Below are 21,751 nucleotides of genomic sequence, written 5' to 3' on the forward strand. Positions count from 1 at the left end.
CTTTGTTCAGTGTCAGAAAATCAGATACACAAACTAGCACAGTCTCCACACACCTCATGTATTCATAAGAAAAATATCCCTGAAACATTAACACTGGTCTTTTTCCCCTCATGAAACACTATCACATGCTCACAGGCACACAAAGAGCACTGTAAGAGAGGTGCCCCAATTTCCTTAAGAGGTCCTGAAAATTATCTGTCAGAACTATTTCATGTGATTAACTTTAACACTCTATCTTCCAGTGTGAACGGGGCATAGATACACACACACACACTGTGAATGGGGCAAAGTGTTTCAATGAACAATTTGTACTTTCTACCATAGCACCTACCTAATATTAAGTTTTTTGTTTTTTTTTTTATTTGCTGTGGTTGTTTCTGAAATGGGAATTCACATGATCATTACATAGATATAGATCTTAAGAAAAACGCTTGCTTGCAATTTGAGCTAAAAAAAATAAAGCCACAGTCTTTGAAAACGCACTTACAAAAGCAGTCTGTCTGAACCAGAACACAGAAAAACACTTCCAGATTTCAAAGTCACATTTTATCATGGTGATTATATCTCAGAATTGCGTGTTATTTAAAGTGAAACATTAGGCAATTAGACTAATATTCGCTAATGTTACCTAATTGAATAGGTTCAGTGCTCTCTCTTTGAATGTGTCCACCTTTCTCTTCGCCTTTTTTTCCACCTTGCTTCCCTCCCTCTCAACTTTGTGCTTTCCCTTGCTCATTGGTAAGAAATGTTCCTATGGTGAGTAGAAATGTTCCTTTTATGATGTTAAAATGCTGCCTTTGTCAGGCAGTTGAGTGTGTAAATGGCTCTTTGTGCCGAAGCCTGATGATAAGTGTGTCAACTCAGTTTTATGCACAAAGAAAATTTAACGTATTACGAGATGGAGCAATGTGATGTGAACCTTTTTTTTTTTCTTTTTTTTTTGTAGTGTTAGTTTAATGTCAGACCTGCCTGCCTCCATCTTTGCCAGTTCCTCCTGAGGTGTCAGCCCTTCAGGCATTTCAACCAACCAATCATCACACAAGATGCAACTTTGAGTTGTACAGAAAAAAATGAAACAATATTTAGTTTTATAAAGTGATTCTTCAAGTCTCAAAGCAAAGATAGACCTTGCAACATGGAAGAAAATCCCTGGTAGTTCAAACTTGATAAAAGGTCATTTCACCCAAAAAGACGCAAAAATACATCCATTAAATTAAATTCCATATCCATCCCTTTATCTTATTTATATTATTCATGTAATAAGGACCTCTAAACAACCTTGAAAGGAAATTAATAAGAAACAGGATAATGAATATGCGACTCAACAGAAAGTACAGCTTATTTCTACAGCCTATTTATACATACAAGCCACTGCTGCCTGTTCGCAGCACAGGAGGGAGAGAGCTAAGCCGGGCTGCAGCAGCAGATGCAATAGAAGCTTTGAGTACTGAGGTGGAGGGTGGAGGTGGTGTTGATACCGGCAGTGTATGATTCAAATACTGAGGTAAATGCAGACAAAGCTGTTAATGTTCTAAAAATAATATAATTTCCAACCTGTAGGTCAATTTCAGTGTCAATTTCAAAGTCATATTTAATGGTCACAAAACCACAACTCCTTCACTCCTTTGTATATGATACTGTGAAACAGATATTGTGCAAATTCTTTTATGAAAAGAATTATCTTATCTTATAAGAAATTCAAAATGTCTCTAAGACATTTTACCCTACTGTTTAAATTTTCAAAAAAAAGGTAAAAAAAAAAAAAAAATCATGGATCACTAACACAACTCAGTGTTTTAAGAGCCTTGTAGTTCAGGGAAGGTTGCACCAGATCCCTTCTTTCTGTGTATACATTCATCTTTCTTCCACCTCTCCACTTACAGCCTACGCAGCACACCCAAGAATTCTCTGGCTTGATCGAACCAAGTCTTATCTGGATGCTCCTATCTCTCCATCCATCCTTTCATCTAACCACCAATTCCCCCACCACTTCTTGCCTTAAGTGCCCTAAGAAACCATCTAATACACCCAAGGATATATTTAGACCTTTCTTCTACACCCCATCTCTCATCACTATAAGAGGATCTTGATTAGAGCCCAGTGATAATCTCAACCTTTTCCTCTTCCCCTCTTTCCAGTCATATTTCTATAACCTCTCTCCCTCAACCCCCTCACCCCCAAAACCACACCCCTGCCCTCACCAGCACCCCCCCTCTAATCTTTTCATCATTTCCATCTTTTCCCTCTATCTGCTCCCTCCAGCTCCAGCTCCCTATCTGCATTTGATTGCATGTAATGGTGTTAGACTGAGAAGGCAAATTGGTGCTATTCAGCACAGTTCAATCTAAGCCGAGCTGCTGATTTGTCACATTCATCTAAGGCCAGCTTTGATTGTCCTAATGGTCCGGAGGACGGGGTGGCATGGGATACTCAACCTTTCTCTAAGGTATCTGGTTTTACATTGCAAACGTTAATGTTTATCACATGTTGGTTCACACAAAAGACACAGAAGATCTCTTTAGCAACTAATATGTTTCTTACTATGCACCTGCTGCAAATACAAATACTGGTACTGTTGTTGTAATGTTTCCACAGTATATTTCTCTCTTTTAGAGGAACTCTGCTCTCTGTTTTTTCCCAAATTAAACTGTAACTGCCTAAAAGGCTGGGCTACACTTTAGTTCTTCACTTTAATGAAGAGAGGGTGTAAAAGTGTAGACAGGCTTTATGTAATTACAGTAATGTTTCATTCACACTGTTAACCCAGGAATTAAAGTCAGACTGTGAATGTTTGTTGTAAACGCCCTTTAAAGTGGACAGCTGGCTCTGTCATCTGAACTGCTGCCACCTGCCAATCAGATATGCCAATCATCTGCTTGTGTGTTTGCGTGCGTGCACGCGCGACTGCACGGTGATAACCATCCTACCATTATGAATATTCATGTGGTGATAAAACACGATTGGTCACACAGTCAGATGGTTGTCATATAGTTGGCACGTGGTTGCTGTGAATCTTCCTCAGACACTGTGTGTGTGTGTGTGTGTGTGTATTCTCTCCAGATTGGCCCTTTGCTCCTCTCTGATCTCTGTGTCTCTTCTTTTTCTTGCTCAAACAGTTATGCCTGATATTCAAACAAATTGTGTAACCCTCAGCCCCTGACTGACCATTCACATTGCACACACACATACATACCTACAACCATCACTTAATGGTCTGCAAACATAATCACCATGGATTGGGAGTATGGTTCTCGAGCTGTTCTGTCATCTGTGTGTGTGTGTGTGTGTGTGTGTGTGTGTGTGTGTGCGCGTGTGTGTGTGTGTGTGTGTGTGTGTGTGTGTGTGTGTGTGTGTGTGTGTGTGTGTCTGTGTCTGTGTCTGTGTCTGTGTCTGTGTCTGTGTCTGTGTCTGTGTCTGGCTGTGAAAAAGAGAGGGTGGGACAGAGACTGTCCAAATGAGAATATGGTAATCTATTAGGTGAGACTGGGCTAGAACAAGGTCTACCAGAACCAGAGAGGAACAGGCACTGTTGTTGCCAGTGCATCATGTTTATGTGACTGCGGCTGTGTGTTGCATGTGTGCATGCTGTTCATTTTCAGATTTAAAGTGGTGTGAATTTATGAGAATCTATGATAATAGATGCATCGTTGCCTGTTTGGTTGTAATCATGCACTGCAGTACTCACCTCCATCTACCCCCCTGCTCTGTTATGTGTGTGTACGTGTATATGTGTGTGCGTTTATACATTGCGTCCATGTGCATATATGTTTTCCGTCAGCTGAATAATCTATTTTCATAAGCAAATTTTATTTACAAGGTATGTTTACCTTAGCAAAACTTAAACCTCAAAGAGCAACATAATTGGAGAATGCAGCCACAAACCAAAAACTGTAGGAGTATAAAAAAAGAAAAACACAAAAACTTAAGGTTAGAATTAGAGCACCATCCTTCTCTTTGAACATTAAGCCTGTTCCCTTTCTTTTCCTCTTATTGATGCCTATAATTACACTCTCCCCCATATTTACCTCCCTTTTTTCCCTTCTTTCTTCTCTCTCCCTCTCTCTAGCTGGTCATAATGCACTACCTCTGTTAGACTTAAAGTGCTCCATCGTTGGGACTATTAGCCCATCTCAACGGTGGGGCCCATTAGGACTGACTAGCTCCATTGTGGAGTCTATTATGGTTGAGCTCCATGGTAGGCCTATTAGCCTAAGCCTGTTCACACTGTATCCCTGTGTGTGTTTGAATGTATGCGCGTGGTGCATAGATGAAAGGGCTGATGGTGGAAAATGGACTTACTTTGTTGCTGCGGTCCCTATCATTTGCGGGAGACTTTCTGATTGGCGGAGCTCTTTATTAAATCAAAATCATCTGCAAATAGTATGAATGTGTTTCACTGTTGTCGGATGGGATGGAAAATGTGTATGTGGAAATGTGTTTGGATTACTGCTCACACAAGAAGTCTTTAGGTTTGTTACAGGCAAAGAGGCATTGTGGGTTTTTCTGAAAAGGATTTTTGGTTTGTTTGCCATATTTTAATTTAGTTTGGAATTAAAAGGGTTAGGGTATCTTATTCTTCGTCTGTCTCAATCAGAATGAGACCATAAATAACTTCTGTGATAGAGTTTTATACAAATCTGCTCAAAAAATAGATCCATATGCTTTTTTTGTTATTTTTTGTTTGTTTGTTTGTGTTGATTTTTACAAAAGGCATTCAGGAAGACAGCAGTACAACTTTGTGGAAACACTATGTTACATTATGGAGCATTGTAAAAATGTGGGGGATGTCACAAAATCAAATACCATATTCAGATAAGTATCCTTTATATTTTAGATCTCTTTTGATTAGCTAGCATATATACATACACAACATGGCCAGGTTTGAGTAAAGGGAAGGCAAAGTTGTTCAAGGAGGCCGCTTCAGGTTCCTTATGCTGGGAAAAAAAAACCCTGTCTTCTGGCCAGACATTGTCTGTCATTGTTTCATAATTAGTGAGCACATGCTTGAAAGGGGGGGAAGGACCCACCAGCTGCCAATCAAACATCATGACAGGAAGTCATTGGTGTGTCACTGATTGTTGTCATGCCTGCCAGTCATCTGTGTGTGTGTGTGTGTCTGTGCATGCTCACCCCTGAATGTGTGCTTCCCTACACACTGTTTGTCTGCTTATATATATTTGTCTGTGTGTGTGTGTGTGTGTGTGCGTGCGTGCGTGTGCTCGTAATCGTAGCAAACCTGTCAATCACCCATCCCCTCAGGGATCCATTAGCCAATGATAGCAAAGGAAGGCGTGTCTGAGGAGTGGCAGAGGGACGGGGTGAGAGAACAGCGGAAGAATAGAAAGAATAGGTGAAGTGAGAGTCACAGATGTTTGCACTCGTTTTCTACTCATCTGTCAGTGGGTTTTCACCCATTGGACTATTCAGAAGCATAAGTGTGGAACAGCCCCTCTGCTCACTGCTCATCGTTCCAAATAGCGTGTCTGTGTGTATGTGAATGTACAGTATGTTCAAACCAGTTTTAGTTTTAGATCTAATGATGTTATACCAGCTAATGTTCTGGCCAGTGTTAGGTCAGAATAGATGTAGGCTTGATTTTTGGTTAAGGCTAGGTGTCACATTATAGGCTGGATAGTCAGCAAAACATCCAAAATGTTGTTAATTTTTGGAGCATTAACCACACTGAGAAAAATGTAATGCAAACAATTTAGGCAAAAAAAAACTATTTTAGCAACTTTAACCTGCACACATCTTTGGAAAACTAAACCCAAAATGACACAGCAGCCAGGCTCAAGCAGTCTTTCTGGCCATCTGCGACGATGGCATATGCTGTGAAGTCTTTGAAAGACTTGGAATATGGACAGTGTCGACACTGATGGAGTGTTCTGCTGTACCTGCTGCTGGTTCCTCTGTTTAATGAAGCTGATATTTCCAAATATATTCAAGGAGATTAGCTGGGAAAAGAGTGGGGACTGTTTAATCATTCTCTTTTGTAGCCTTATAATGACTTGTGTTTTCATCAGTAAGAAGTAATGTGGATGTACAATGCACAACAGATTTTATGATGGTACATAGTGTTTTCTCGAAACTTTAATAGCTTAGCAAAACTTTTTTTCCTTGACATCAGACTTGTTGAATGTTTTTTTTTTCGTTTTCATCCTACCTTTTCCTACCCAGATGGAAGTTTAAAGAGACCTGTGCATATATTTGTAATTAGATCTTTCTCACATGCAAATGAGTGAGGCATACACTTTTCATACAGATTGCGGCGTTAGGTCTTGAATATTCATGAGTCATCATTCTGTTCCCACTAATGACAGAACACGAGGTAATGTGGCTGATAATCAGCTGTTCTTATCTGACATTCCTTGTGAAACGATGCTCAAACAATAAGGTGGTAACTTCAAAACGTGTTCGGGATGTTCTGCCTGTGCGTGCATGTGTGTGTGATGTGCTGTTTAAGTTACAGTTTTCAAATTCACTTCTTCCATTTCAAGCAAAACTTTCTACTTCCCACCTTTTAGTAGCTTTAATTTATTAATTCATTAAGATGCTGCATCATCTTCATCGTGAGACAAGTCGTTTCCCTTTATTTATTTATTTATTTATTTTGATGTCTTTACTTGTGCATGCAAGTGCTAAGACAAATACACTCAGATGCCTTAGATGCTCTCTGTGTTCAGCCTGACAGCAGAAGCAGGAGAAAGATTTGTCTCTTTTTTGTCTTTGTCTCATGCCTCATGTTTCAGTTTTTCCTCCCTCACTCACAAAAGGTCACATGCACACAAAAACACACAACATTTTTTTTTAAATTGTTGTACAGTATACAACAAAACTGATTACACTCATGATTAGTATACCAGTAAAATGTCATGTAATTCTAAATCCGGTCCATTCAATGCAGTTTTATTTCTGTTGCACGTATGGATAATGAGCAGTGTCGGTGTCGACTTATCCATTTACATTTCTCTCCCCCATTCATATCTCCCTCGCTGTTCTTTCCCCTTCCACTTTGTCGCTAAATGTAGGTAAATCTTCCGTAGTTACAGATTGTTTCTTGTTTATTATGATCAGTCTTCACTGTGCGGCAAGAGAGGGATGGCGGGGATGACGGCATAGAAGAGAGGAGACGAGGGGATGGCTCAGAGGTTAAGTGCAGTGAGAGAAGTGTTTCATAGCGAGGAGAAAGGAGCAAAACGTCATACGAGACGGGGAGATGATGGGGTGGAGGCGAGGTGATCTATGGACAGAAAGAAATGAGGGGTAATGAAAGAACAGAAAGCTGATGTAAAAGAGGAGGAAAAGGTAAGAGGAAATAGAGGTGAAAGAGGGGTAAGTGAGAGTATGGGAGAGAGTTGAAGGAAAGGGTAAGCCTCTAGCACTGGGGGTAGCAGTAATTAGAGCAAAGCTTGTCCCCTGTGAGGCAAACACACACGCATGCTGTTAATGCACACACACGGTTGTAGCCTTTCATTGCCCATTGAGTTCCACCCTATGGGTGGTAAATAGGCTTCTTTACCAGCCCACATTAAGCATTTCAGTCAAACTTATTAGCTCAGTGCACATACCACACCATTTATTATAACCAATGCACAGACATGCACGTGCTAGAGCAACAAACTTCAGAATGACCATAAATGTTGTTTTAAATAACACACAAACAGGTATAGTGGCTTTAGAAATGTCAGCAACAATGGGAAGCAGAAGTGTAGATGAAAGGATATAACATTGATACATTCGCTGGATAAATAAAACATAAGGCGTGTTATAAGGTCACGGTTTTCAGGCTGCAGGTATTAACTATTTAGCAGGTTTGACTGTCTCAATTAACCATATCCTTCTCACTACATAGTGGATGGGGTGTGTAAAAAAAGAGGGAAGAGTAACAAGAAGAGGGAAATGAGGGGGGAAAAGGGTAGAAATAAAGTTTGGGGAATATTTCAGTGTAAATGGGACTTTACTGTAGCATTAACTGCAGGGCTAGCAAAACTCAGCAGCAGCAGCAGGAGTGCAGGCTAAAGTGTTGTGTTTAGCTATGGTAGCTGCTGACAACAATGGCTATCTACCACTACCAGTTTCAAAGGTCACCAAACAGCTGGAAGTGGCATGTAGCAGTGTCATGCAATTTTTTAAGTTACAGCAAGAGGTTGAGTTTGGTTTACCTTTACTTGTGTGTTAACTGGCATGTGTTGGTACCGGTGTTGATACTGAGCTGACACTAAATAACACTGTGTGGCTTTGTTTGTTCTTAGAACTGTGTTTGCATGTGCATGATCTATAATATCCCTATATATGTGTGCGTTGTAAGGACAGTGTTAATGTGGCGTGTGTTCCTCAGTATCACATTATGTTGAAATCTGCGTACAGAGTTTTTACAATATGATATGTTTCTCCCCTTTTCTCTCCCTTTTTTGTTTCCCTTTTGTCCATCTCTCTGTCTTTCTGTCTGTCTCATTGTTTTTCTCTTGTCCAGATTCGGGAAGAAAAAAGAGGAGAAGAAGGAAGCGAAAGCAGCTCTGCAGCGACAGAAGTCAGACATTCTGAGCGATCATGAGCTTGAGAGGATGAAAGAGGAGAGGGAAAGGTGAGGAGTTTTCTGAGATGAGATGATAATTACTTTTTGTGTTCTCAGACTCAAATTCTTTGTATATTCAGAGTACGTCTTTGTGTCTTTTCTCATTGAGGAAAATTCTGTGGCCAGATTTTGTTTTCTTCTTCGATCGCAGATGATTGTTCACTTATTCTCACTGAACCCACTGAAATTGCTTCATTAACATCTCTGCCGTTCTCCTCCTTGTATTTCATTTCATTATTTCCATTCTCTCCATTCCTTCTATCCTTCTCCACTCCATGATTGTCATTCCTGAGCCCTTTGCTCATGGTGCCCTTCAGAGTGATTTATTAACCATTTTCCCTCTTTGGTCACCCTTGTCCTCTCTCAGTCATCTGTGACACAGTCACATAAGCATAAACATGCAAAAGCACACATAGTATATGCTTAAGTGCTACATTAATGTTCTTCCCTTTTACTCAGTCTCTATTTCAGTGAGGTAAATGTCTTAACTAGCTCTCCATCTGTCTGTCAGAATTGAGGCAGGGCATCCTGAGCTGCGAGAGAACCGGTCCAGGGACCAGCAGGGTGGAGGTGGTGGGTCCACATATCCAGATGTTGAGGATGATGACACAGACCCCAACTATGCCCGAATACAATCCTTCAGGGACCGAGATATGAGTTCAGTGCCACAGCCACTGTCTCAGTCACCTCCCTACAGTACAGTGCAGCACACCCATGGTCACACCACTTCCCCCCAGACCCCTTCTGCCTTTCCAGGGCATGGAAATCATGCTAACGACCCTGGAGCCATCCCTGATGATGACCACATTGATAGGCTCTATGCCAAGGTCAATAAACCAAGGGGAGCTGGAACCACATCGCCTCCTGCTTCTGCCACTGCCAATGACAGGTAAGGCACCATGACCTTTCTGGATTTAAAAGTTACTGTGACGTCTCTTTTTACGGTGGTATAAAAATAAAATATTTGGTTCTGTACTTTGACACAGTGGCAGAATTAGTTTGATTTTCTTTTATTTTTTTCTTTAATTCAGTCTTATCATATGAAAGATCTTAAAATGTATATATATTTTTTAACTTTTTGAAACCTGCTGATTAACCCGGCCCCCTCCTGAAGCCAGGCTCCCAGGTGAGCCGCTGGGTTCTCAGTCAGGTTCAGCATCAAAGGATAAAGGGGTTGGCACTGTGTGGGCTCACCTACCACAACGGCAGGTGTAGAGGCAATGTATGCTGCCAGTCAGGTGTCAGAAACTGGCTGTGAAGCACAGAATATGCCCAGCAAACTGACAAATATCCCACCGCCGTTCCTCCTTTTAAATATACTTTCTTTTTCCCTCCCTCTACCCTCCCTCTTCACTTTTACAGCGCAGTATTATCTTGCTGATGCTTCATATTTCTCTCTACCTCTCTCACCTGCTCCTGTCTAAATCAAGTGTTTCTGCCACAGGCCAGTTTGTGTGTGTGTGTGTGTGTGTGTGTGTGTGTGTGTGTGTGTGTGTGTGTGTGTGTGTGTGTGTGTGTGTGTGTGTGTGTGTGTGTCTGTGTCTGTGTCTGTGTTTGTTTCTTTGAGAGCAAAAGAGAGATCGAGACAGACAGACAAAAAGAAAAGTTTGAATTGTTTGTGCTTGCTTTGAGCTTCAGCATGAGCATGTGCGCTCAGATGCCCACTACCATAGATATTGTGTGTGTGTGTGTGTGTGTGTGTGTGTGTTGTGTGTTTCAGAGTAAAATAAAAAACAATCACTGCAGGACTCAGCTCAACAATCCTTTCTCCTTACTCCTTACCTTTATTATGTCAGTCACAGCTCACTTACCTTTGAATATATCTACCAGTACACACACACATACACACACACACATCCATCCACCTTATTTCTGTACCTGTCTTCGACCGAGGAAGTAAACCTGTTTGATGGACAGTTGCAGGCTTCGTCGTGATGTTTTCCGCCTCCTTGTCTTTCTCGTGTTGCTTCTTCCATGCATAATGGTGTCTAATTATGCAAAGTCCTGACTCCTTTAACCTTGACTTTTAGGGTAGACTTCTTTAAGATTATTATTAAAAGTAAATTGTTAAAAAAAAAATATGTGCACAAGGGGATGGAATCAAGCAAACTTCAAACCATTGTTTAGTTTTAGATAATCCAAAATCAGGGATGGTAACACGGTGCCTAAAACTAAAGTTAAGGGTTAAATGGCTGTTCTTGTTAAGCAAAGGCGTGTCACAACAAAGCTGTCTGAACTTGATTCCACTCTTTAATTATCAGTATGTTGTATGCTGTTGTGAATTTTTACCTTTTAAAACATTTCTTTAGGTTTACACACACATCCAAAGCCAGTAAGAAGAATATTTATCTAACAATCTTATAATTAACTAGATAAATGATTCTCATGGATCCAGAGTGGCCTTTTATAGAACATGTACTTGATCTCAGGTGGTAATTTGGGGCTGCTTAGTTTAATTTATCCAATCTTTACTTGCTAAATGTTCCCATTTCTTTCCTTCCTTAAAACAAATTGTAAAATGTCTTGATTTTGGAAACCTATATCCATGGCCACAGCAGTCCTGGCAGATAGTGCTGTTCATTTATCATCACTTCCTGAAACCCGATGATGCAGACAGAAGGAAGTCCAGCTATTGGCTGACAGTAATCGATGGGGCCTAAAAAAAGAAGGTGGTGTGTCAGCGGTGTCTGTGTGTTCGTGACTCTGTCTTACTGTGCTGTGCGTCAAGGGGGGGCAAGAGCTGTGGTGTGCATGTGGGAGATGGAGATAAACAAAATCTCTACGGACCCCATTCCATCAGCACCTCAGCAAAGCAATGAGGCACACCGATTTACACACACACACACACACACACACACACACACACACACACACAAACATACACACATACAAACACACAGTGAGAGTAAGGCAGTGATAGAAACACCAACAGCATACTGCTCACAAATGTACAAAGTTATGTGTGCACGCATAGCTGTGTGTGTGTGTGTGTGTATGCAGACTGAATAAATAAAAGATTTAGATAGGCTGCTGTCTGTTAGAACGAAATTCATAGATATTAATTATTAAATATTAAACTGTTTTTATTGCCATTTCTTGCCCATGCAGCCTGTAACTACAAGCCCTGGTTGGTGCAGGGAGAAAATTCTTGCCCACTACCACAGGATACCTGGGTTTTGATCCTCACGGTACCACTGCTTTAGTTATGTGTTCCTATGAACACAGTTGGCCTGATGTGAGCATGTGTGTGTGTGTGTGTGTGTTATAAGAATTTTTTTTTTTCAATCCGTGCTTTGCTTTAAACAGCTCTATTATGGAAGGACAGTTATTTAAGCACACAGCACAGTGATATATCACACTGTCTGCCTCTCAACTAGCTCACCACCTTTAATTCTAAAGGGCACAGCCAGCTCAATTCCTTATGCATGGCAGAGTTTAATGCAGACTCATTTAGTAAGCGCATTACACACACACACACACACACACACACAGACAACATACATTTGCTAAAGATTACACACACAAAAGAGCATGAATGTGTTTTGTAGAAGCACTCTTATAAACAAACCAAAATTTAATTATCCATCTCGGTAAATAATCTACTGTATCACTTTCTGTCTCTATTTTTCTACCAGTATCTTTCCTGAAAGGAAACTGTTTCCTGTGTTGTCATTCTATTTACGATTGTAGATGTGGTGTCCACCTTCCTGCATCCCCTCTGTCTCTCCTCTCTGTCAGTACACAGATGGACAGATTGGAGGGCCTGAGTGGCTTCTGTAGGGAAGGAAGTAGCAAGGGAATCAGGGTGGGAGAGAAAGGGACTCAAGTAAAGGAGCTCTTCAGAAGATTTTCAAGTGGAGAGCAGGATTCTTTGCCTACCTCCTGCATGTAAACACACACACACACACCTTACTCACTCCTTCTTTTGCTCTCACTAGAACTATTTTCTCCCTCTTGCGCACTCACGCACTTGTGTATGTACAAAACTGAGGTAAGTGACACACACACGCACACACTCCCTCTCAGGGTCCATTTTCTGAAGTGACCACCTAAGCCTTGAATGAGGGCTGCCCTCAGTTTTCTTGAGTGAGTGCCCCTTCTCTCCTTCACCCAACCACCACCACCACTACCTAACCCTTCCAAGTGCCCCTTGCAGGTTACCATAACAACCACGACCTCTGGCACTCCACCAATTAGAAAACAATCAGCCTGGAGAGACCAGAGTGGAGTGAGTTTGAGAGAGAGAGAGACAGATGTACTGTAGCACATGAGTGAAAGCTGTGTTGAGAGCAAATAACATAAAAAAGAAAGAAGCAAAAAAAGAAAGTTCTAGAGAACATTTGGTCAACCTCTTACAAGGAGAAAGCATAGATCCTCCTTACACAAGATAATTAATAAGAGTAATCCTGATCATGAACATTATAGAACGTCTATGCTTAAAATGCTGAGTTGTTTTGAGACCATGTTAGAGAGGCTTTATTTCAAGCAAGTGGTCAATTTTGAGCCTATAGTCTGAGGTGATACTGTATTGTATTATATTGCTAAGTTGTATGTTGCGTTTTTACATGTAGGAACTAAAAAAAAAAAAAAAATGCAGATCATCAGTTGCTCCCATTCCGTGCCAGTGCAGTTGTTGTATTAAGCTGAATAAACCTCTGCTGGATTGATAAGAGCTATGCAGTGTTGCCACTTACTGAAAAGACAGAGTTCTTGCTCTCTTTCCCCCCTCCCTTCTTGGTGTTCCTCCATTTGTGTTTGTTTTGGGTTTGGTTGTCTAAAGAGGATAAACATGTTGGAAATGATTTTGCCATTGGCTTTCACTCGTCCCACCATCTGCCATTTGGAGAAACTCTGAAAACTTTTGCCGTTTGCGCTGGAAGAGAGCAGCCGTCCTCTTACTGCTTTATATCATACAGTAATACTCTTTCCTTCTGTGGAGCAAGCTACCAGATGTCCTGTGAGATCCTTGCGTTACCCAGTGTAAGACACCGTGGAGTGGTTGCTAGGCTTCTCAGTGAATATTTGACTACTAAAATGCTACATAAAGGCATTTACACATCTGTAACATCTACTGTGCTTTCCCAGACATATTTAAGCTTAAATGTAAAGATTGTACTTGTCTTGTTTGACAGAATACATAACTGTAAACAACATACTCTCTCCTGAAAATGTGTGTTAAAGAGTCAGAATGGTGAAATGGAGACCAAGGGAGACATAGAGGGAGCTCATACAGGCAAGAGAGATGAGCTTTTAGCATTGCTTGGCTAGTCACTGGAGAGGCTTTCTTTCCTCCATGTTAATTAATCAGACATTCTCTCAGCTCATTGAGTGCCACATGCACACACAGACTGCACACGCACACACAGCTTTAATACATACTTACTGTCTTTATCTTGCAGACTTTTCACACACACACACACACACACACACACGCTTTGAAGGGAGTTTCAGTGGGTGCCAGGTTGATCTGTGTAAGTGCTGGTTTCCACATCACTTTTTTCTTGTAGGTAATTAGTCCTGCCGGGGTGGGGTCTTTGGACGTGTGTGTATGTGTGTGAATGTGTGCGTGCATTAATTAAAGGGCTAATATTAAGGGGTTGGGTAGGTACATGATTTTGGCAGTAATAACTCAAATAATGTAAGTCGTGACAAAAAGCTCATTAGTGAGTGAACAGCTACAGTTACATAAACATAAAATGCACTGAAAAGTAGCTGCAGCAGGAGCAGTAATTTACAGTTTTTGTTTTTTTGGGTTTTTTTTTTTTCTTTGTTTTTTCCAAGCAGCTTAAAATGACCTCTGTTTAGGCATAGCTGAAGAAGAGCAGGAGGCAGCTCAGTATTGCCATGAAAAGTGTTGGACTGGAGGCTGGGGTGGATGGATAGGTGTCTGAGTGCTATAAAGCATTAGATTTTAACACCAGACAGGGTCTGCATCCCATCATCTTTTAACAGTGAAGCCAATCTTTCCCTAACCTTAATCAGCTAGTTTTACTTTACTAAACTTTAAAGCAGTACTGCTGGTGTGTATATGTTCCACTAGTGGACATGGCAGATCTGCCTTATGCTTATATGGGTTTTTTAAAGGACTGGTTTGTTCATGGAGGTTTGAAGAAAGTGGCATTAATATATAATAATAATATATATAATATAAACTCGGTGGAAAGACGAGTGGAATTTGCAGCTATTTTAAAAGTGAGAGATGCAAGTAGATCCAAGGACCATGACAGATATGAGAGAGAAGGCTGAAGTGTTTGGGAACTAAAGGGAGGTAAAATGGAAGGTTAAGTGGGATTGGGAATAGAGAGGGGGAAGGGGTGAAACAGAAGAGAGGTATGGAGAAGAAAGACCCAGAATGAGTCTGGAGCTAAAGGAACAAAATGCTGAAGAAAAGAGGGGATTTAAATCTAAAAGCAGGAAGACAGGGATACAGAGTAGTGAAAATGGGGGATAAAGGTAAAGAAAAAGATTGAGGGTCAGTGCATGTTTAGAACTTAAAAAAAAAACAGTGAAGAGGATGATTTGGAGGAGACGCTACGGGGTCCACATTTTGTGGGCTGAAAGAAGACATGAGTGGACCCAAATAATTGCAAGAATGAGGAAAGTGGATCAACTAGTGAGGAGAAAAAAAGAGTTAGCAAGGGATTCAGAGGGGAAGAGAGGCTAAGTGGGTGTTTTGGGATGATTCAACAGATGAAATGAAATGGGGAACGAGGTGGACGGAGTGAGGACATGCAAGGAGAATGAGGATGTGGGGGGTCAGTGAATGTCTGTGCCTGAAAGGGCAAATTAGACTCAGAAAAGGAGATGGGAAAGTAGAAAAAAAAAAAATAAAGGATAAACTGAACTGGGATGCTGAGAGTAGAGAATGTGAAGAGGGCTAAAAAAAAAAAGAGGAATGAGAAGAGGTGGGTTGGGGGGGGGGGGGGCAAGTGATGGTTAGCAGAAAAGAAAAGGGCCAGAGTGTGTGTTTTCCGGACTCAAAGCGCGTGATTCAGCTTGGCTAATAAGGAAAAGCTCTCAAGAGGCACTCATCTGCTCCATCCCTTCTTCCCCCTTGCTCTCTTTCCGTCAATAGACCCTTTCTAGGTCTCTCTTTCCCCCTGTTGCACTCTCTTCCTCTCATTTATGATTTCCGCCTCTCGTATTTGCACAAGTAGTTCTCAATGAAAAATAAATTCCATGCAAAGGACATCCGCTCACGACAGAGCACGTACACGGTAAAAAGGACACATGGGCACATACACTCGGCCTCTTAAAAGGACACACTAACATGTGAACACACTGAAAGTTTCAAAACAAAAAAAATTAAAAAAGAGATGCATGCTCGGTGACGAAATGAGCTCTGGGCATCTTTAATGTTATTTTTCATCTAAATAGATGTTTGTTGTTCCCGTTCTGTGTCTTATACCCTCGTCACATGGGATGGTTTATGAAAAAGTGAATTAAATTGAGGTTTCAGTTGTGGAAACCTGTAGCTAAGCAACACACATTGTGTGTGTGTGTGTGTGTTGTCTGTGATTCAAATGCAGTGCATTATTTGTTTCTGAGTCCTTGAAGGTGTGGCTCTGGATTAATGATGATTAAAGATGTTTTTTGTATGGTAATTATGTTAACAGAAATGCCAGTGTGAGGTGTAGTGTACTGTATGGTGGTTTTAGCATCTATATGCACAATGTGAGCTTATATTTTGTGTAATCACAGGTCTGGGGTGTCTCACTGTAGCAGCATGTGTATAAAATGCTAGAGATTTCTGCACGTCATATAACCTTGAAGTTGTCTCCGAACCTTTTTAGACAATATTAAATGCTGGTGAAGGTTGAGCTGACGAATTTCGGGAAAGGTTAGTTATTAAAGTTTGGTTATGAGGGTTATTACTAATGTTTTTCTTAATTAAACCTAATAAAACGACCCTGGTTGTGTCCACATAACCAGCAAATATTTGTAGAACAGGGAAAGACAATTTGACAGAGAGCATGAGAGATATGAAGCCATGTGAATTAAAAGGTCAGCTGGAGTGACTTCTCAAACCTGCTTGAGTTATTAGGGAGATTTTTGGTCAAGTTAGAATCAAGTATGAAATGGTAAATTAACATAACATAACATTAACCTTAACCTTAACATTGTTCTATGTTTGGTCTCTGCCAGTTTGTCAGAAGAAACAGCTGTCTTTTTTTTGTTTGTTCTTTGGGTCTGAAGGTGCACTTTTCCTGCAACACAACATAAACAGGCAACTGCAATCTATAGTTTATGTGAGTGGCAGACACATTAGGCAAGTAAGTCTCCTGCTACACACACACGGCTGATTCAAAGGCTTTTTATTGTCAATTTCACCATATGTCAGACATACAGGGGAATCGAAATGTTGTTTCTCTCTCTCTGCAATGTGCATACAATAATAAATAAATTAATGGAATGTTGAGCCAGACAACCTGCCATCCACTTTACCACCTGTAGCACACCCTCTCTCACTGTCTGTCACAAACACACACACACACACACACACACACACCTGTGCAGACAAGGAAGGTTTGTCTAAATAATGTTATGCCAGACAAGTTTCAATCTGTACAGTGTGAACATCCACAGATACACACACACTGATTGTCAGCCTCCTTTGCCTCTGTGAGTGTCTCTCTTGCACACGCGGGCATTTAGACAGCTAGTCTGATTGATGTCACGGCAGTCGATAGAGCGCTAATTACTCCCCGTGCTTAGACGGCGCCGTGTAAGGAGCGGTGTCATATCCCGTCAGCCGCGTTTAAAAAACACGTGTCACTTCCTGTTAGCCTGGAGAGGAGAAGAGAGTAACAGAGCAACCTGACAGCACGCACACGGGCCCACGCCACATACACAACTGCAGTGTATTACGAAGTCTTTCTTTCAGTCACCCTCTCTCCCTCTGTTCTTGCCCCTTTCGTTCTTTTTCCCCCTCTGACCCACCTGCCAGAATTGGTGATCTTTTGTTGTCAAACTTCATTAGTGGAGACGTCAGCTAATTAGAGCCAAGCAGAAGCTTGGGAGATTAGGAGGAGGAAGATGATGAAGGGCGAGACGAGCGAGGGGAATGGAGGCAGGGCAGAGGAGGTGGAGATAAGCAGATGATGAAGAGATTAAGATGGAGTGGGAGGGAAGGAGAGATAGATGGTATCAAGGCAGGGATGGAAATGACAGCAGAGATGATTACCTGCACAAACTGTGGAGAGTGGGATGAGGCCCGAGAGTGAGAAACGGAAGGTTGAACGGAGGGGTGAGAAAATGAAAATTGAAAGTGTCAGAGTTGTGAATGTTTACTGCCCTAAATGACTCTGTAAAGGAAAATGTCAAAATGACGGAGCATATAGCTCATTTCCATGTAACCAGATGGACAATAACTCACACTGGTTAAGCTGTTTTTGTAATCGGTGTGTGTGTGTGCACACGTAAGTGCAAGCAAGCTGCTGAGTGAAACAGAGACACAGGGAGAGACAGAGATAATGCATTGACCTGTGTCCGTTGCTGTGGTCTGATAACGATCCTCTGCTTTACAACTAGACACCGGGGAGAACACACACAGTCCAGCTCGCATTTGTGGACGTGTGGAAAGAAAAAGACTACAACTCCCTCTTGTCATCATCAGTCAATATTAAGCTTCATTTCCTCTGTTGTTTTCCCCCACTGTTATCGACTGTGGTTTGAGTCCTGTCATTGCAGAGAGACGATATCGGGCTAAAGAAATAAAATAAAATAATTTTTAGACCGTTCATTTGAGAGTTCAGATTGTTAAAATACTAATTAGCTCTTTCTCTTTTGTAACAACATGAATTATATGAAAGTTGTATGGAACTGCATTTAGAAATCTTGTATAATTAAGTTAATCAATGCAATTTGTATCCTTGACTAAACAAGTTTTGAGGTCCCTGCCTTATTGCATCTCATTTGAATAGGAAGTCAGTGTTCATTTGCTGTTGCACTGAAAGGGATCAAACGTTTCGAAGGTTTCATGAAAACCATTTGTTGTTTGCTGCATTCATCAGCGTCAACAGGATGCAAAGTCACACATTTCTTACTTTCCTGAAAATAGCGACGGAGCCATTTGTATACAGTACGTACCATCCCTTAAGCTTTGGAATCAATTGCAGTTTATATTTTCAAGCTTTATTGACTTTTTTCCAAATCACTATCATGACTTTGTGTTTGTGCTAATGAACGGAAATCTAACTTTACTACTAAAAGAAGGTCAACAGCTCTGCCAGTAGCATTTTTATCCTTTTTTGTCTTTATGTTCCCCATAAGAATGCAAGATCGACACACACCCTCTCCCTCTCTGACACACATTCTAAGCTTTGGAAAGTAAAGTATGATTTTACTCCCTCTAATACCAAATTGTACCACTGTACATCCATGAAGGAGATGTCAGCAGGCTATGTTACAAAGAAGAATTTAACAGCTTCCTTTACACATTTCGTATTTTTTAGCTTCTCATTTTTTTGTGCACATACCCACACACACACACACACACACTGTCATGTACACATATGTGCATAGATGCAATAAATCAGACAGAGCCAAGAATCTGAGTAACATATTTCCCCTGTGCCACATCTAAGAGGAGACTATACATCACCTTTGTGTTGTCCATCCCTGTAGGTGTGAATCTGAGCTCTTACATGTGCATGTTGCAGTCCTTTGGCCATTTTCTGTTAGATTAATGAGACCTTTCAGCTCAGCGTGGTCTGTTAGAGAACACTAAACACATTTGTTTGACCTGTCCTTTCTCTCTGTCTTTGTCTCATCCTTCTTCTTTTTTACTGTATCTATCTTTTCATTTGTCGCTGTCTTTTTGTTGTCTATATTCCTAATTATTTTTTATGATCGAGAGTAAACACCAATAGGTCTTTAGGTGCATATGACAAATCACTGTGTTTTTTATTTTTGATAAAGTACCCGCACTGGTGTAGGTAATGGATTTGCAAAACCACTGCATGGTATTTAATTATTGATGATCTTATTAAGCCAGGCCTAAAGTCATCCAGGCTGATAATGCCTTTTCAGGGTATTTACACTTAACACAAGCATTAAGGTTACATAAATAAAACATCTTTCAGAGAGTTTAAACCTATGGATAGTGTTTTTTTTTGTTCCTGAATGAATTGTGTTACTTCTGGATCTGAGAGATCTCACATTATGTCATTAAAAATTAATGTTAAATGTTCACGACCTATAAACACAGGTCACATTTCATCCTGCCCTTAGCACTGAAGTCTTGCTTTTAGATGACAAAATCCCAAAACTGATTTAAAGAAACTTTAGAAAAAGAAATTGCACCTCTTATAACCAGTCTTGTAAATATTTATAGGCTTTAATGACAAGGATGTATTCCTTTACTGTGGACATTGATATATTTTGGGGCGTATCGCACCATGTTATTAATGGAACAGAACTCTTAATTATTAATAGCAGCATTATTAACAGCTATGCCAAGTTTCCGATTCTGATTTTAAACATTTATAGAATTATTATTGGTGTGACAGACCAAGAGCAAGAGATTGATCTCTCTGTGTTTGCACGGGTGTGTGTGTGTGTGTGTGTGTGTGTGTGTGTGTGTGTGTGTGTGTGTGTGTGTGTGTGTGTGTGTGTGTGTGTGTGTGTGTGTGTCTCTGTGTGTGCGCTCGCAGGAGAGAGAGGGTGAGAAAAAGAAAGAAGTAGTTTTTTATGGGGGAAGCCTGTGCTCTTATTATGAAACATGGAAACCTTAAGGTATTTTTAAGCTTTAGAACCAAACCGTGACATACATCTGAAGTTATTCTTGATGGTACTGGTAATTAAAGAAAAAGTGTTGGTTGGTTTTAGGTACACAGTCATCTACTGTATCACACAAAAGCACAGAACAGTGTTTTGCTATTTGGCCTTTACCACATGAATCAATCCTAGCAGTGTTTAATAACCACAGTGGTAGTTAAAAAGCAAAGTCATACAATTCTGCTTCTTTTATGGCTTACTTGTTTCTCTGAAGCTAATCAATAACTTCTTCAGTCCCTCAGTATGTGGTCCTGAAAATGTTTGCATGTGTTTGTGTGTGTTGCATTATGTGTGTCTGTGTTTATCATGTTTATTACTTTGTGAGCCCACCCTCTTCCTTTTATGTGGGGTTATAAATCATATAAAGTAGCCTGTGTGTGTATACTTAAGAATGTTTGTTTATGTGTGTGCATGCGTCTGTGGGTATAAAATGAGTGTTGTGTACATTTTACCACCTTATTCTCCCAGGCCCTCTGTCAAAAAAACAGAGCAGGGGGTGAGGGTGTGTGAGTGTGTGTGCTTGCGCATATTTGTATGGTGTGCGTGTCATTTGGTGCTCCTTAACACAAATCTTTTCTACTGTGATACATAAATGTGAAAAAGCACAGCAAAGGAGAACATGCACATTATATATTTGAGCATTTCATGTTACATTTTGCCACAAACAGCCAAAGTAATGACTGTACAGACTTTAGCCATAGCTTAGCAAGCAGTGTATGCAGCAGACGTAGAGTATGTGTTCAGAGTTTACCTGTTTATGTTTCAGTGAGACACACTGATGGCAAAACCCACCAGATGCTCCATCTCTCTCTCTCTGTTCTTTCCTTCCAGTTCATCTCTTTTTTTCCTCATTTGCTTTCACGTTCATGGATTGAAGCTCCGGGATCAGTGCAGTGATTTTGAGCTGTGTGTTTTCCTTGTGTCTTTATAGGCAGTCATGGCACGTTTTGTTTGAACACACCTCGAGCCTTTGTTTCCTTTCTCATCTTTAAGCTTCTCCCTGATTTGCATCCAAAGTTTGGAGTGGCCCTTATAAAGGAGACTGGGATCCCACTCATGACTTGTGCGTTCCATAAGAACCCAACAGGGAAATGGAAACCACATAAAAACACTTACAACAAGAGTGTTGAGAGCTATCCAGTGTAATGATGCATTAGCACTCTCTTCTCTTTTTAACTTTTTTTTTTTTCTTGGTTTACAAATGCGTTGTTGAGAAATCCCTGTTAGGGGGGACAAGGAGAGAGGTTGAGCATTCACCTTTGTATCTAAGACACCCAGAGGTGTTCAGAGGGTAAAGGAAAGAGGAAAGGGAAGAAGTGGGGTGTCCCATTGATTGCCAATATTTTAAATGTTTATTTCTGTTACGTGATAGCCCTGTGATGAGCTGCCACTTTCGCA

At 40.8% G+C, this 21,751-nt stretch overlaps 1 protein-coding gene across 7 annotated transcripts in view; it reads left to right on the forward strand.

Moving 5' to 3' along the window:
• pard3bb (par-3 family cell polarity regulator beta b) overlaps positions 1–21,751 on the forward strand; it is a 185,001-nt gene that overhangs the window by 109,671 nt on the left and 53,579 nt on the right. For all 7 annotated transcript variants that reach the window (XM_041057217.1, XM_041057219.1, XM_041057218.1 and 4 more), the window contains exons 21-22: positions 8,474–8,584; positions 9,087–9,464. In XM_041057217.1, the coding sequence (XP_040913151.1) occupies positions 8,474–8,584; positions 9,087–9,464 (489 nt within the window). The remainder of the gene's footprint in view (positions 1–8,473; positions 8,585–9,086; positions 9,465–21,751) is intronic.

Source organism: Toxotes jaculatrix, chromosome 15 (genome assembly GCF_017976425.1).
Source record: "Toxotes jaculatrix isolate fToxJac2 chromosome 15, fToxJac2.pri, whole genome shotgun sequence".
NCBI lineage: Eukaryota > Metazoa > Chordata > Actinopteri > Toxotidae > Toxotes > Toxotes jaculatrix.